At 44.1% G+C, this 16381-nt stretch overlaps 1 protein-coding gene across 13 annotated transcripts in view; it reads right to left on the minus strand.

The window, feature by feature from the left end:
• Positions 1-16381, minus strand: part of KCNMA1 (potassium calcium-activated channel subfamily M alpha 1) — a 1925602-nt gene that overhangs the window by 97303 nt on the left and 1811918 nt on the right. For 11 of the 13 annotated variants that reach the window (XM_069610985.1, XM_069610992.1, XM_069610991.1 and 8 more), the window contains one exon: positions 1464-1492. The exons of the other annotated variants lie outside the window; for them this stretch is intronic. In XM_069610985.1, the coding sequence (XP_069467086.1) occupies positions 1464-1492 (29 nt within the window). The remainder of the gene's footprint in view (positions 1-1463; positions 1493-16381) is intronic. 13 annotated transcript variants of the gene reach the window in all.

Genomic DNA, 16381 nt, shown 5'->3' on the forward strand with positions numbered 1-16381 from the left:
AATGCTTTGAGCCACAATTTAGCATGAAATCCATTTCTTTGCAGGCAACTTTGTAGAGATCCCATCTCCACTCTCTCCCATATCTCAACACGTGTCCTTTCTTTGAATGTTGGTGTTGCCAGACACCATTTCCAAAGTCCACATCACACTGAAGTCATCACCTGATCACCATGCCAGACACACCCCATTTCTCCTATTCAACCTCTTCTCCAACATCGCTTCTTTGTCGGGCTGCCTGGACTACATTACCAACATGGTGTGGTGTGCAAAAAGCATGTTGTGCAGGCACAAAAACTGTTCATGGTGCGCAATTCCAATTAACTCTAGTGCAAGTCCTTGCACTAGCGTTAAGTCAATTGTGCATATGGAAAAGCTGTTTGTGCATTTGCAAAATGCATCCGTGCTCCGTGTTTTATCCAGTAACCAGGCTTCGGGTAAATGTTCGGGTTAGGCTATAGGTCTAGTGATCATGGCCTCCTTATTGGTAAGGGACAATTGCCCTTACTGTCTATACTTCTGCAGGTGAAGGGATTCGGTTCTCTCCTAGGTAAAATCCCTCCGTGGTGTTTCGTACTGCATCGGTCACCCCTTTACTCAATTGATGGTCACGTCCTCCAACCAGGGCGCGCTTCCACTTGACACTTACCTTCAGCAATCACTGTCAGATGCGTGCTGAATAAGAGCCGTGAACCCATGCCAGCAGTATACAAGGAACCAGTGGAGTACATTTGCTGAAAATGTTGGGGGGGGGGACATGACATCTGAAGAAAAGGTGCCCCAGCCAAATGAATGGGGACAGAATGGTGTGCGATGAAAGTTGGGGTGGGACAAACACCCCTGCCCCCCCCTAAAATTACACCCATGCAAGGGGCCAACCAATACTAGCAAATATGCCTGTCTCGGACCGGCTCATTGTCCTCAGTTGAGCAAAGGATGAATCTAACCAGAAATCACCTCACCAGGCGGTACAATACAAACATCATAAGTCAACCCCCACAAACCCCTCCCGCTTTCTCAAATTGACCAGGTGTAAGAAAATATCCATACAGTTCAGTTGTCAGACATGAAACATACAGGTATACACAAAATGAGAATGGCAGGGCATGATTTGAAGATGGCATCACACTTACAGAGGAAAAGACAGCATCAGCATCACAGACTGTGGTCGCATGCAACAGAAAGCAAGCCAGCATGACAGGGAGGGGCAGGAACAGAGGCCACAGCAGAGCGGAAGCGACGGAAACAGGAGCATCCGGGCTCCGGACAGAAAGCAAACCAAAGCAAGAAATGATAGCTACGGCTATAGAACACAGTGCAATCACAGAAAGAACCAAACCCATCACCAGAGAAAGGTTAGCTTTGTAGCTTTTAATTTTCACAGGTTTTCAAAAGAAAAAAGGACAAAATCATAGAAGGAAACCTGAGAGCAGTGGCAGGTCATGCAGAACCAGTAATACTCGTACCTGGGCCCATTCTATTCATCCGTGTAGCACTTTAGAGAGAAGAGTAAGCTGCATAAGTTGGATTTCACGCTTCTTTGCCCATCACTTACAGTTTCCCTGGAGCACTTTTACTGAAGAACCAGGAGAGTGCAGGGGCTCAACCTGAGAGCAGTCTGTGTAAAGTTGTGTGGTCAGGGCCTCAACCTGCACTTACTGAGGCCCACACTAGTCAGTACTGAAAATGGACGAGTGTTGCATGCATGCTACGCCTGCACGCCGTCCTCCTTGTGTGGGCAGTAGCAGCACTTTTCTGTACAAGGGCTATCCATTTAATGGGTAAGTAGCCCTGGTTCTCAGCAGGACTCCTATGCGTTTAGTGGAGTGGTACCAGCGCTATTCACCATGGCTAGTATTCTTGTAATTGATCAGTATAGAGATTTCTCATCTGGACTCCTTTTCTTTTATAGGGCCGGTACTAGCACTTCTAGGCATAGCTCATACTCTTTTAATGAACAAGTAGCTCTGTTTCTCAGCCGAGCTCCTATGCTTTTAGTGGAGTGGTACCAGCGCTATCCAGCATTGCTAGTATTCTTGTAATTGATCGATATGGAGCTTTCTCATCTGGACTCCTTTTCTTTTATAGGGCCGGTACTAGCACTTCTAGCCATACCGGATACTCTTTTAATGAACAAGTAGCTCTGTTTCTCAGCCGAGCTCCTATGCTTTTAGTGGAGTGGTACCAGCGCTATCCAGCATTGCTAGTATTCTTGTAATTGATCGATATGGAGCTTTCTCATCTGGACTCCTTTTCTTTTATAGGGCCGGTACTAGCACTTCTAGCCATACCGGATACTCTTTTAATGGATAAGTAGCTCTGTTTCTCAGCAGAACTCATATGCTTTTAGTGGAGTGGTACCAGCGCTATTCAGCATTGCCGGTATTCTTGTAATTGATCGGTATAGAGCTTTCTTAGCTGGACTCCTTTTCTTTTATTGGGCTGGTACTAGCACTTCTAGCCATACCTGATACTCTTTTAATGGATAAGTAGCTCTGTTTCTCAGCAGAACTCATATGCTTTTAGTGGAGTGGTACCAGCGCTGTTCAGCATTGCCGGTATTCTTGTAATTGATCAGTATGGATCTTTCTCAGCTGGACTCCTTTTCTTTTATTGGACCAGTACTAGCACTTCTTGGCAAAGCTGATACACTTTTAATGGATAAGTAGCTCTGTTTCGCAGCAGAACTCCTATACTTTTAGTGGAGCGGTACACGCACTATTGAGCATGGCTATTATTAATTGATTAGTATGGACATTGCTCAGCTGGACTCCTTTTCTTTTATTGGAAGAATACAAGCACTTCTCAGTAGAGCTGATATTCCTTTAGGGCATTTGTTACGGCACTTCTTGGTAGAGCTCCTAGCCGTCCGATGAGTCAGTTCTTGTACTACACATTACACATTATTGGGTCAATACCCTGACACTTCTCGCTCAACAGGGTGCCTATCTTTGTAATTGGTCAACACTGACAGCTCTCGGAACGGCTGATATTTTTAAGTGTTGATACGGGTCATTCCCTCCTGCCCTATATTCCTATTTATTGACCAGACAGTAGAGCTTGCTTTAGAGGAAATAAGATATTGTAGGACAGACAACCTGCAATTCGCATTTACCAGGGGCACTCTGGTAAGAAATAGCTGGGATCAAGGGCCATTAGGAAAACAGTAACTGGTCACAATGATGTGTGTTTCTTTTATTTCTTGACCATTGTAAATTGCTGGAAGGTTAGATAACCTGTTGCTACCATAGGGGCACAGGGTTTAATTCGAAACTATTTAGTCATTACACTGTGTAGTTGTACATAGTCTCTCCTCCTTCAATTTTGCACATGTTCTGCAGCGGGCTCAACAAATAGACTCAATTTCATTTAGGGCCCCTGGATCTGGTCCTCACTGGGGGATGTCATTGACAAGTCTTTATAAAATGCCTAAGCCAGAGATATAAAAATCAATGCATGCAAGAGGCTCACCCTTGTACTTTTGCAGTTTGTACAAATACGTGCGCTCTGGTAGCATTGCCGAACTATCGTAAATTCGATGCTCTTGCAAAATGCAGTCTCTGGCCTTGGAAACCATACAGGTATTTCCAAAGTGATGCCGGTGCACTAAATTGTAATCAATGGTGACCTATGCCGGAACGATGCAGTCAACACACTACCCCCTCTTGGACTTTGTTTTCTATTGCCTTCCATGCTTGACGTGTGTCTATCGGGTGAGCAGCTTCTGGGTCGCTCTCCATCTTAGACTAAACTGGTGAGAGGGGTGCAGTGAATGAAGGGTCAGTTTGGTGTCATCCGAAACCGCTGTGAACCTCTGGGGATCTTTAGGCCTCTCTATGTACTCTTGGAAATTAATCAACTCTATGGAGAGTCTAAAGCAAAGCAAAGCAAAATGAGTAGGCCTCAATTCCATATGGTCTTTCTCCTTCTGTAATATCTTGGCAGGCTGAAAAATGATGATCTGGAGGGTTGTCCGGCAGTGCCAGTGGTTATGATTAATTCAAAAGAAAACACAACCGAATGTTGCCATACGTTAGCCCTATTATGCACTCCTTGGGGGACCTGTAGTCCCAAGTAGACTCAAGTGGTCTATGATCTGGCTCAAACTAGTGCTGAATAACCACACAACTTGTGTGAATGTTGTAAACACAAGTCTTTGCTGTTTGTAACTCAATATGTTGTGATATGTGTTACCATATCTTGATGTACTGTTCAACAAACTGTACTGCTTACACTAGGTTCCCACACATGGAACCCTATTCTCTTGCAACCTTACTGTATTTTGTAGTTGTTTCTCCACTCTTGATGAGGTAAAGTTTTTACCTCTTCTTTACAACAATTGAACTTTGGAATTGTTCGGTGACGCCAGATCCTTTGTTAATTATGAACAGGTTTAACGACCTTTCATCAGTTAAATATGCTATCTTGAATATGATTTAATTCTCCATTGAGTACAACTGTATACCACATTGGTCTACGCTGGGCCTTCTGAGGTGACCCAGATCATAGACCACTTGAGTCTACTTGGGACTACAGATCCCCCAAGGAGTGCATAACAGGGCTACCGTATGGTAACATTCGGTTTCTTTTTCTAAAGTCCTTTCCTGTCTCAAGTGGCCTTGAGACATTCTCCCTTTTGCACCTGAAATTATCCTAACAAAATCTTTATTATTGTTCTCTGAACATCCATTGACATTGTCCATTGAGAATATTTACAAGCTAGTGCCTCCCTTTCCCTCTATACATTGCTATGATTAATTCAAAGCCTTCGAGCCATCAACCTTCTTTTTTGCTCACGTCTTTCTGGAGAAGCCAGTGTTAGATACAGGCACCCTTGGCCTCTGATGCTACTGCATTTCATGAGTACAAGCACCATTGACGAAAGTGGCACTGATGATGAGAGCACACACCACTAGCCTGTGCCACTTTGTCTAAGCAACAATGACTTAAAGACATTGACCTTTGGATCCCCTGACAGAGCAGGATGCAGACATTTGAGACTGATAACACTGATTTTAGTGATGCGATATAATTTAGGAAGTCATATGTGATGGTATCTACTTTCAGATTGGAATGTCTTTGTTCAAGCTTTTTTTTTACCGACTTCCCGACACAGATGCAGGTTTCAGCCCAACAATGAACCACGCCTGGATTTGCTTGCAGTAGAAGTGCTCACTTTGTTGTCGATTTACACAGCAAACCACCCCAAGAATATCATGCTTCAAACAACAACAAAAAAGAACACAAACCATTCTAGGACTTCCAGCATCTTCTGTGTGGTAGAATGCTGGGTGGATGGTTTGAGGTATAGACCTTGCATACCCGTCAGTTCCAGGCACAAAGTGCTACACAACAGCCAATGGTGTCTGCGGAATGACTAGAGCGGACAAGGTGGTCCCACACTAGCTCAGCGGAGGTTCTCCCAGAATAGGCGTGTTTGGACTTTCTCAGAGTAGGCAGCAAAAACGGTAGATCTCAAAGAATGACCAATAGGGCTTGTGTTTGACAGCCGGTAAGCAGGTTGGCTGGTGCCTTCTGATAAGCCTCTACTCCCTGAAAATCTCCCATTCTCAAGTTTCCTGTTAACTAAGGCTAACAAAAGGAAAAAGATAAAAATGACTGACCCTGATCGAGACATCTCCTCGAGCTTGCCCTAATCTAGTACATTTTCTGATTGGGGGGCATACATAGGCACACACACTGAAAAGGGTTGCTTCTGAATCTGCCATTTGCTGCATGTGATTCGATGGCAGGGATTGTAAAATGTTCTACTCTCTTCTGTCGCCGATCAGCCCACCGGGTGGTCGGGCATTTCTCCAAAGGATGCTGTTTTGTTGCATGTTTTATCCTTTAAACTTACCTCTATGAACTCTTTTCAAATCTACCTTGCAGCCCAAGGTATTACCATTCCTCCATGCCCTACGGGTGACCTCTCCCCCTGCTTTCGGTCCAACACTGTGCGATCATAATTGGGCATTTGCAAAAAATATAACTATATGTGTATAGTGTTTATGAAATGCAAGGCGATAATAAGCCTATATAGCATGGTCAATGTTGTAAAAAGAAGGGGGTCTCAACTAAAGTGTGCAAAGCCAGGATCCGGGACCAGTGAGACTTAATTAAACACTACAGAGATATTTATTTAGGAATGAGTGAGACTCCATTCAAGTGTAGGAGACCAGTGACGCGATGAACGATTAGCACTCCATTCAAGTTTAGGAGACCAGAGACGTGAGGAATTAACAGGTTTCCATTGAAGTGTAAGAGACCAGAGACGTGAGGAATGAACAGGTCTCCATTCAAGTTTAGGAGACCAGAGACGTGAAGAATGAACAGGTATCCATTCAAGTGTAGGAGACCACTGATGGGATGAACAAATAGGATTCCATTGAAGTGTAGGCCAGTCACATAAGGAATAAACAGGTCCTCCATTCAAGTGTGTGAGGCCACTAAAGTGATGAACTAATAGGACTTCATTCAAGTGTAGGAGACCAGAGACTTGAGGAATGAACAGGTCTCCATTCAAGTGTAAATGACGAGAGACGTGAGGAATGAACAGGTCTCCATTCAAGTTTAGGAGACCACTGATGCGATGAATTAATAGGATTCCATTGAAGTGTAGGCCAGTCACATGAGGAATAAACAGGTCCTCCGTTCAAGTGTGTGAGGCCACTAATGTGATGAACTAATAGGATTTCATTCAAGTGTAGGAGACCAGTGATGTGAGGAATGAACAGGTCTCCATTCAAGTGTAGGAGACCAGTGATGTAAGGAATTAACAGGTTTCCATTCAAGTGTATAAGGCCAGGTCTGTGAAGAATGACTAGGGGTCCATTCAAGTTTAGGAGACAAACGACGTGAGGAATTAAGAGTTCTCCATTCAAGTGTAGGAGATCAATGACGGGAGGAATGAACAGGACTCCATTGAAGAGTAGGAGACCAGTGATGTGAGGAATGAACAGGTCTCCATTCAAGTGTGTGAGGCCACTGATGTGATGAACAAATAGGACTTAATTCAAGTGTAGGAGCCCAGTGACGAGGTAAATTAATGACACTGTGTTAAAGTGTGTGAAGAGTTTGATGTGGGGAAAAGGGAGATTTTACTGAAGTGTATGAGGTCAGTGGTGTTGCAACAAGTCAGATTTCACTAAAGTATGCAAGGCCAGTAATTAGGAATGAGTAGGAATTTGTTGAATTTAATAAGGCCACTGGTGTTTATGTTTATGTTTCATGCTTATAACGTGCCGCAGCCCGTAGGCATCAGAGTGCACACAGAACACGAGACAGAAAAAACTGATAACAACATAACACACAACGGAAAAGCAAGCAGCAAATGAATAGTAAATCAACTGAGCCAAGTCTAGATCATTATTCGGCAGGGGGTCTAATTAAACAGTAACATCTTGAGCCGTTTACGGAAAATGGGGAGACTGTTCTCTGTAAACATCTCGACGAGGAGATCTTTCCAGGCGAGTGTAGCTATAACCGGGAAAGACAGGCCCTTGCCACATGTTCTTTTAACCATAGGACAAAAAAGGCAGTAGGTATTACTAGATCTCGTGGATCTTCCCTGCGTTTGCTGGGTAAGGCAGTCTTTTAGGTCATTTGGTGCGGATCCAAACAGGCATTTATGCGTCAAAGTAAGGATTTTAAATTTAATTCTGGATCGACAGGCAGCCAGTGCAGTTCTCTCCTGGCTAGAGTTATATGGTCTCTTTTTGGAACATTTTTAACAATGCAAACCGCATCATTTTGCAAGGTTTGGAGCTTTTGTATACTATTCTTACTTGCTCCGCCTAAAACAGCATTGCAATAGTCAATGTGGGATATTATACTTGCTCTGACCAGGGTTTCACAATTCCTACTTGTGACGTATGGTTTTACCAATCTGAGCAACCTCAGGTGATATTGGGTTTTCTTTGTGACGTCGTCCACATGTGTCTCTGTTCCCAGAGACTGGTCGACAATCACTCCCAGGGTTTTAACTTTGTCCAAAGTCCTGATGCAGTGGCCATCAATCATATAGAATATTCAAAGCCCAATCTCGTCCTAGCTTGGAAGGATCTGAACACCATTAATTCAGTTTTAGCACTGTTGAGACAAAGCCAGTTGGTTGTCATCCAGTTTTTATTTGATATATACTCTGGATTTCTTTACTGTCCTCAGCGTTGTCTCCGCTCAGTTCTATAAACAGCTGAGTGTAATCAGCATAGTTTGTAAATCTGTCCCCAACTTTGTCAGGATGTTACATAAAGGATGCAAATAGATATTAAAGAGTGCCCTCACAGAGACATGCACCCTGCGGAACACCTCAATTAGATGGTCTTTGTGATGAAGATAGGTGTGGGTATTAACCAGATCTTGAGGGTGAGATGTAATTTACAACATGTGGGATTCTTTGAATGTCTTTGAGGCCTATGTTGGGGTGTTGTATGATCACTTAGATGCAGCACATAGCGCAGATAAGGAGTGAGAGGTCACAAATTAGGCAAGACCACTTATTTGACACATTTGATACTTCTGATGATTGTGAGGCCATCACTTTGCCCAATGGTGAAAATTCCATGGAAATATGGGACGCAAGTAATGCTAGGAATTAACTATTATTAAATCGATCCCTTCCTACTTTTTTAATCGCTTCCTTTAATAGAGGCTTCTTTATCATGGGGGATGTTCCCTTCATTGTATATAAATGTCCAGGTCCTGTCACTCTTGAAGAGGTTGGTACTGGACCTTTAAATCTGACCTCACTTATATGTGTCATGAATTGTGTTGTAGTGAAGCTTCAATCGTATCCCTCAACTCACTAAAACTCTAACTCCCATTCTGAACATAGCACGTAGACTGCTACCATTCAAATCGTAGATGATGCTATGCACGTACAGTAGATGGTGTTTGCCTGCTCATCCTTTTCGGGCTCTCTGTGGCCTTCGAACCAGTTGACGATGGGAGTCTTTTACACATATCATCCACACACATGGGGATTGGAAGTCATGTCATAGAGCAGCTCTGCTCTTTGATTTTCGGCCTAGAAATGTTCAACAAGAAGCAATCCTGAAGGCATTGACAGAATCGGCAGCGGGACGCGCATGTTGGTTGCTGTGTGCACTGCAGAGCAGCTTGTCAGCCTGTTGGTAGTTCAGCTCCCTGGAGGGTTTCTCTTCGCTCTTCCCCGATGCTCTGTTTGTGCCTCTAGTTTTCGAGTTGTTGTTCAAGGTGTTTCTTGTGCCTGTGCTCTTAGGCTCTTGGCCAGTGGGGCCATATCACCTGGCGTGGTGGTATTTTGGGCTGTGGGAGGTACCTCTGGCTTGGTGGCTTTCCATCTTTGCCAGGTTGGCTCAGTGAGTTATTATTTCTGTTTGGTGTTCCGAGTTCCAAGTGATGGCTGTGGGCTACCGAGCACTGAGTCAAAGTAGCAATATGATTAGGCAGGTGGCAAGTTAAACCTGCTATGCATCTCTTATGTGCCTTGCTATTTGCTTGATAACCTGCAAACTTGCAAGCACATTTGGTAGACTGAAGTGTGCTACTTGTGTTTGAAGCCCTTATTGACTTTTTCGGCTTCTGAATAGACATGCCGACTACGGCAATTATAAGCTGTGGCTCTACTATCGCCAAAGTAATTGGAAGTAAACCTGTTGCTTAAGATGAGATCAAGATTGGAGTGGCAAATAGCTGTGCTTCCCCAGTCCAGGTCCCTTTGGCATCAACGTAATCATTAGTGGCTGGAGCTCCACTGGGTCAAGCACAGCATCGTCCTGGGATTAAAGAATCTGATAGTTTGAAGTAAAGCTCTCCCACATCACAAGTTAAACCAAGGGATCTTTGCCTTAGGACAAGGCAAATGCCACAAGTAGCTAATCAAAAACTCTGAGATCTTATTCAGGATATGAAGAACTCAATTATTACTAATGTGGAATAAACCCTTAACAGTGAACCAAGAGAAGCACTTAGGAACAATGTCTTGGCTCAGTTACATCCAAAGGTTGGGAAGAGGACGCTAAGAGATACTGACCTGAAAGATTTGTTCAGGGTACAGATGGACGATTGGTGCTCTTTTGGAAACAAAGACTGTATCATCGTGGGTTGCGGCAGAAGTAACCTTCCTATGTTCTTGCGCACTTGCAGGCACTTGAAAAGTACATAATTAGACTGTGATTTAAGAATTGTGTTGGATTAAATTGTGTGGGTTTTATTTTGATTAAGTCGTTTTTACTCCTTTTTTGAGTTTTATCAGGGTGGTGTAAATTAGATTGAGATATTCTAGTGTTTTACTTTTATTTGCCGGCCTTGTCTTCTTTATCAGTTCGATGCCAGTTTTTTAAGTAATTCTTTCTTCTCATATTTTATTTATGTTTTGTGTGTGTTTTTGTCGTTTTTGATCTGTTGGTCTTATTGTTTCTAAGCGCCTGTTTGCCTATGGGCATAAGACACTATATAAATGGGTAAACAGATCAATACAGACATATAAACCCTGCAGTTCTTTAAGATCTACTTGGTGCCAGTGGGGGATCTGGTAGGGTAGAACTCAATCTAAAGGTGTAATTTACTGTTATGAACCACTTGCTCCATTGTCTATGTCAAATCGACCAGATGTCAATTGGTGTTCTAACACTAAATCTCTAAAGCATAAAGCAGATCTCCCTTCCTTCTTCTACTCTTCAGTTTCAATGCAGACGTTCTTTGCCACTGTCCCCGAGCATCGATCATACTCTTCTCTCGTTTGATGTATTCTTTAGCTTTCAGGATTGACTGCGTTCTAACTTTCCCAGCACTTTTCTAAACGGTTACGTTCCTGCACTTATCAATTCTTCTTAGAGGAAGAATTGAACTCCTCCTTCCACTGGAGCTTAGATCCAATGACGAGGGATCTGATCTTTTCAAAGTGGCAGGTGGAGGAGCTCTCCTAACTGGTCTTTCTGCTGCCTCATAGACTCCTCTCCAAGTTATGTTCCATTGCCCTGCACACTTGGTGGCGGGGGTGAGCAGAGTTGATCACGCCTAACCCTTTTTATGTCACTTTTATTGGTTCCAACTGCACTACTGAATTGAATGTTAACTGTACTGCGCCACCTTCAAGGCACTCATCCTGTCTCAGGAGGAGGCCCCAGAGATACAAAACTTAAGACAAGATGGACATTCCAAAATGTTGTAATCAAGGGTTATTTGTGATGTTCCTCAGTTATGAAATTCCCTGGCCTTGGAGGGTCAACTCATACCAAAGCTGTACGCTTTCCAAAAGAAGCCTGAACACAAATATCTCCATATTGACTTTTCCTTAAAGTACAACTCCTTGACCACTAGTTCTTTCTGAATTGTTTTGTTCTATCCCATATTGATACATCTGAAGTATAGCATGTCATGATGTTTTATTATTTTTATTTGAAAGGCACATTGTTATCTATTTTTCATGTCTTTTAATGGACTATTTCAGCATTTACTTTTATTGGCTTTTACATATTTCTTGGAATGAGAGAATTAATTAGAAATACACGTGTGTGTGTGTGTCTGTGTGAGTGTGTGTTTGTATAATATGTTTGTGTACATATATTATATGTTTTATTTTTTGTAATTTGTACATAAGTGAGACTCCCTTCAGGTCTGTGACAGAAGTGATGAAGGAGTGCAAAGCACCCCATCAATGAACACATTCAATTAAATGAGCTGATTTTAGGGCATTACAATTACAATGGAGAGTGTTGCAGTTTGTGAGACTAGTGAGGTGAGAAGGAGTGTGACACCAGTAATACGTATGAGATCTCTTGGGTTTGGTAAGATCTGATATATCTGTGCGCCTCCATCAGATTGCATTCATTTCAGAAAGGTACCAGACGGGAGAGGTGGGGAGGGGCAAATGTGAAGCCACATATGCTCCTTTATCAGAATAAAATAGGAGGCATGGCTCAGTAGCTATCATGCTAACGTAGGATCCAGGCGACGTGGATTCTAACCCTCCCTTCCACACCTGACCAAACTGTGAGACACAGGGCATGTCCTTTCAATTTCATATTTGGCATGGTATTGCAAGTCTCACCACAGATCGCATCCATTTGTGGTACTTATAGTCTCTCTTCAGGCATGACGGTACTATGGGAAATTTGCAGCTTAAACCCAGTCACATGGTGTTAGGGAATATTGAAGGCCAGACTGTGCGTGAAACAAGTCTTTGAGCCAGCAAGTTGGGAAGTCTATGCACTGAGGCAGGCAAGGTGGACTTGGGAATGTTGCAGGTACTCAGGAAAGCACACAGGCCACGGCTGTGCGGGGAAAGAACATGTACATCACCTGGAAATGTGTATGAAAGAGCATGACCCAGTCACAGGCCGCTTCTTGACATCTATGACCTAGGTTAATACTGCAAGATCATGCCTCTTGCTCAGAGTACCTTTCGAGTATAGAGCACATGAGATGATTGTATTGATGGATTAGAACAATGTCCATCCTGCGCTTTGATTGGTTTGGATTTCTTGGATATATATATATATATTTAGATGATGTGCAAACTGTCTCCTTAGATCTCGATCCACAGTTGAGTGTTGATGAGGAACTAATTTCTTTTTGGACAAAACAACTGATCAGAAGCCATGTCAGATTATTGATGTGCATTTCACTCTTGATGCTGTTTCCTTGTACACTGGCAACTTGCCTCTCCTCGGCGTGCCATTGATTTGCCTCTGAAGCTTGTCTCGTTCCCTTCTGACACCAAATTCCTGGAAAACCGACTCCTTTATTCTCAAATCCTTGTCGCGTTTCTGGGATCCAACCAGCTCCCTCCCAAGGACCGTTCATAATTCCTGCTTCCATTCCCCTCTTGCTTTCTGCTGCAGGGATCAGGTAAGGACATCATAGCCGGTAAGATAGCTCAGTGGGTTGAGCGCTCGCTGCTGCGATCTGATCAGGTCGCAGGTTCGGATACCGGCAAGGCCAACTCAGCCTTTCATCCTTCCTAGGTCGATAAATGAGTACCAATTTCGGTTGGGTGATATTTTATATAGATATGTGCTCTATAAAGCTCTTTGGATTAAGGCGCTATATAAATAACACATCATTATCATTATCATTATCCCTGCTCCGCTTGAGAAGCTTACGATTTACACACTCTGATATCTCACCATGGGCATTATTATGAAATGCTCATTTTCCCCACAAGCCATGTGTACAGAACACATCACCGGGCTCTGGTGAACAAGCAGCTGTCACCACTGAGAGTGGCTGACCTAGGCATCCACTGGCAATTCACACGGAGCCATCATCTGAGGGCAACTTTGACAGGCTGGGTAGGCCAGACCCAAAGGTAACAGAGCAGTTCTCTCCAAACGGGTGTCTTGAATCCTCAGCTGGCTAGCAGAGTCCACCTCCGCCGACCTTCAACTATTTATCTACATGGATATGCTTTCTCCCTATCTCCAATGCATCAGAAATGTCATCAGTTTCTCTGCCTCGTGAATGACTTGTTTAAAGTGTATCTTTCATCACTTTCAAGCAATCACTTGAGCTATTTTCTAGTTCAATGCCCGGAATTTGGCCATCACGTCGTGAATGCCATCAGTCTGAAGGTGGCGAAGGTATCATAGACTTCAGGATTGCTCCATAAGGACCGCACTAATAGGCCTTTATATGTAGCTCACCAGAAACTGAAGCATTTGTACATGTGTATAGACGGCAGGTGTGAGCCATGGTTCTCGCCAGAAAAGTCAGAAAAATGGTTGGTGGGAAAGCGTCTCTATGGCTCAAGATTTCAAGAGAACGGAAATAGCTGAAGGATATGCGGCAGGCCTCCTGTCCTCAGCTTAACAAGGAAAGTACCGTCGATGATGCTGACCCAATGCACTGCACATATATTTGGGTTGGAGGGCTGATATTGAGTTGACTTACCCTGGCAATTACATTTTCTGTCAGTTGTACGAGAAGGTGTAGAATTTCGAACCGAGAGCCCTGGGTTCGAATCCCAGCTTCGCCCTACCATCATCACAGGAAAGTGTACCTGGGAAATTCGCCTCAACTCTCTGTGCCTCCTCCCACGTATCTGCCCAAAGTGAGAGTGCGCAAAACCAGTGAACACTATAGGGCGTGCTATAAATACACCTAGGGCCTGATTTACAAAAATCATTGAAAACATTTGTGTAAATCAGGCCCCTAAAAGGTAAAAAAAAAGGAATAAAAAAAGCACTTTAGTTCTGCGTGGATGTGTTCAGGGGCGATTCAGCTTGCAGTGTTGTGCTGTGCTCTTGAAGTCGCTTCGTGGCACACATAAACCGAGCAAAGATTGTCATGGAAAAATACCTTGAATAATGATTTTTTTGTTGTATTTTTTTATATTAATGTGTTGCGCTCAGTACAATGTTAATTAACAAAAAATAGTAATAATGAATGTGCCAGGGCAAAGGTCCCAAACTCTGAATCTGCTGAGTGCTGGGGCTGAAGATAGTATGAACCCCAACAAAATACTGATTCATAATAATTACTCCACGCCGCCAATTTCACAGTCTTTATGAGTGTATGGGTCATTCGTTTGTAGCCTGCCCTTAGATGTGTTTGGCTTCTCACCAGTGGCGTGTCCAGACTCTTTTGACTGGGTTGGCCCAAGTGGGACACTGACTTATGCAGGGGTGGCATGACGTACCAGCGCGCAAACACACATAATGATCATAGTTTAGTTTCATGAGGTGGCCAATCAGATTACAGGGGTAGCACAGAGCCACCCCAGGCCACTCCCCGGACACGGCCCAGCTACTCGCATCTTGTATGCCTACTTTAGTGTGCCTATATGTTATGTTGTGTTAAAGGTACTTATATAGCGCACCGTCACCAACGGAATTGGTCCCCAGGCGCTCGTATGTAAGCCTTGCGCATGTGCATAAACATGACGCTAGGATTCCGCTTTTTTTAAGCACACTGCACAACAGCACAATTGCTGCCAAATAGTGTGGCTATCGCCGGTCTCGAGAGTGCTCATACTAACGTCGTAGGGGTGAAAGGCCGAGCCATGCAGCAGGAATTGTAAATTGAAGGAGTGGAGGAAACACACACATCTTTGCAGCTGGTGCAGCAACACGCTCAGCTGTTACACTGCTGTGAACAGTGTATTTGACAGTGAGTAGTAAGCCTATTTGTGGCTGCACCTGCACGCGTATATCTGTGCACAGCCTTTGTCCGTGTGGATGTTTTCTGTATGTCTGAATGCGCACTGTATGTCTTTCTCATCTCGCGGGCTGTGATTGTGTGCCTCTATATGTGCAGCATGTCTGTGTATATGGACTCTCTGTTCGGGTACGTGTACTGAATCTGTGCGTGCTCTGATGTGGTGCATGTACTTATAATCACACAAGCTCTGCACAGCCCAGAGCTTGTGCCGGGGCTTAATGTTAGCACATCAAACACGGGGAGGTAGCGGGGGGTGGGGGGGAGAGCAGCTTTGTAAAGTGCCCCTGGAGAGCCGACACCTGGGCCCGTGGCTGATTCCTGCACTCCTCACCCTCTACATTAGATGACTAATTTCCCTTTTAACAGATCGAAATGCCCACAGAAGACAGGGCTTTTTCTTGAATAGATTTAAATCCAATATTCATGATGCTCGCGGCCCGTGCCTCCTTAAGAGGGGAGCGTTTCATGTGGCGGGAGAAAAGGCAGCAGGATCTGTTGAAACGCAATTAGGGCCTTTTACTTACAGGGAATGACATCAGTTTCATAAACGGAAGCCCTCAAAGTGTCAGCATCTTGCACCTGAAGTTGACGTGATCTCAAACACTGTTTTGGGGGGTGTACCCTGGGCACTGGATGGGAGGCGGGCATTCAGAGCGCTTTTTCCCTCCCTTGGTTTGTTTGGCACAAGTAATCCACCAGCCCGAAGCTACCAGCGATAATGCCCGTGGGCACGCCTATGTGCACCGACAAGTTCACTGAGTGATTGGAGCAACATGTTTGTATTTTTTGCTGATCAGTTAGCACAAAAGTTTGTTTTAAAAGGGTTGGAGCTAATTTTTGGGTGTAAGGGCTATGCACTGGTGCATATTTCGCAATTTGGCTTCAAGATGCAAGAGATCCCTGACGCTAGCCCTGCTTTAAGGTTATGGGTCACCTTACAGGCGGGGAGCTGCACCACAGTGACGCATGCATCCTTGCAATACATGGGACATTGTCGCCTACTGACCACAGTGACACATGCATTCTTCCGATAGCTGGGGTAGTGTTGTCTACTGACCACAGTGACACATGCATCCTTGCGATACATGGGGCATTGTCGTCTACTGACCACAGTGACACATGCATCCTTCCGATAGCTGGGACATTGTTGTCTACTGACCACAGTGACGCATGCATCCTTGCGATACATGGGGCATTGTCGTCTACAGACCACAGTGACGCATGCATCCTTGCGATACAT

The sequence above is a fragment of the Ambystoma mexicanum genome, chromosome 8 (genome assembly GCF_040938575.1).
Source record: "Ambystoma mexicanum isolate Mex_15411 chromosome 8, UKY_AmexF1_1, whole genome shotgun sequence".
In the NCBI taxonomy this organism is placed as follows: domain Eukaryota; kingdom Metazoa; phylum Chordata; class Amphibia; order Caudata; family Ambystomatidae; genus Ambystoma; species Ambystoma mexicanum.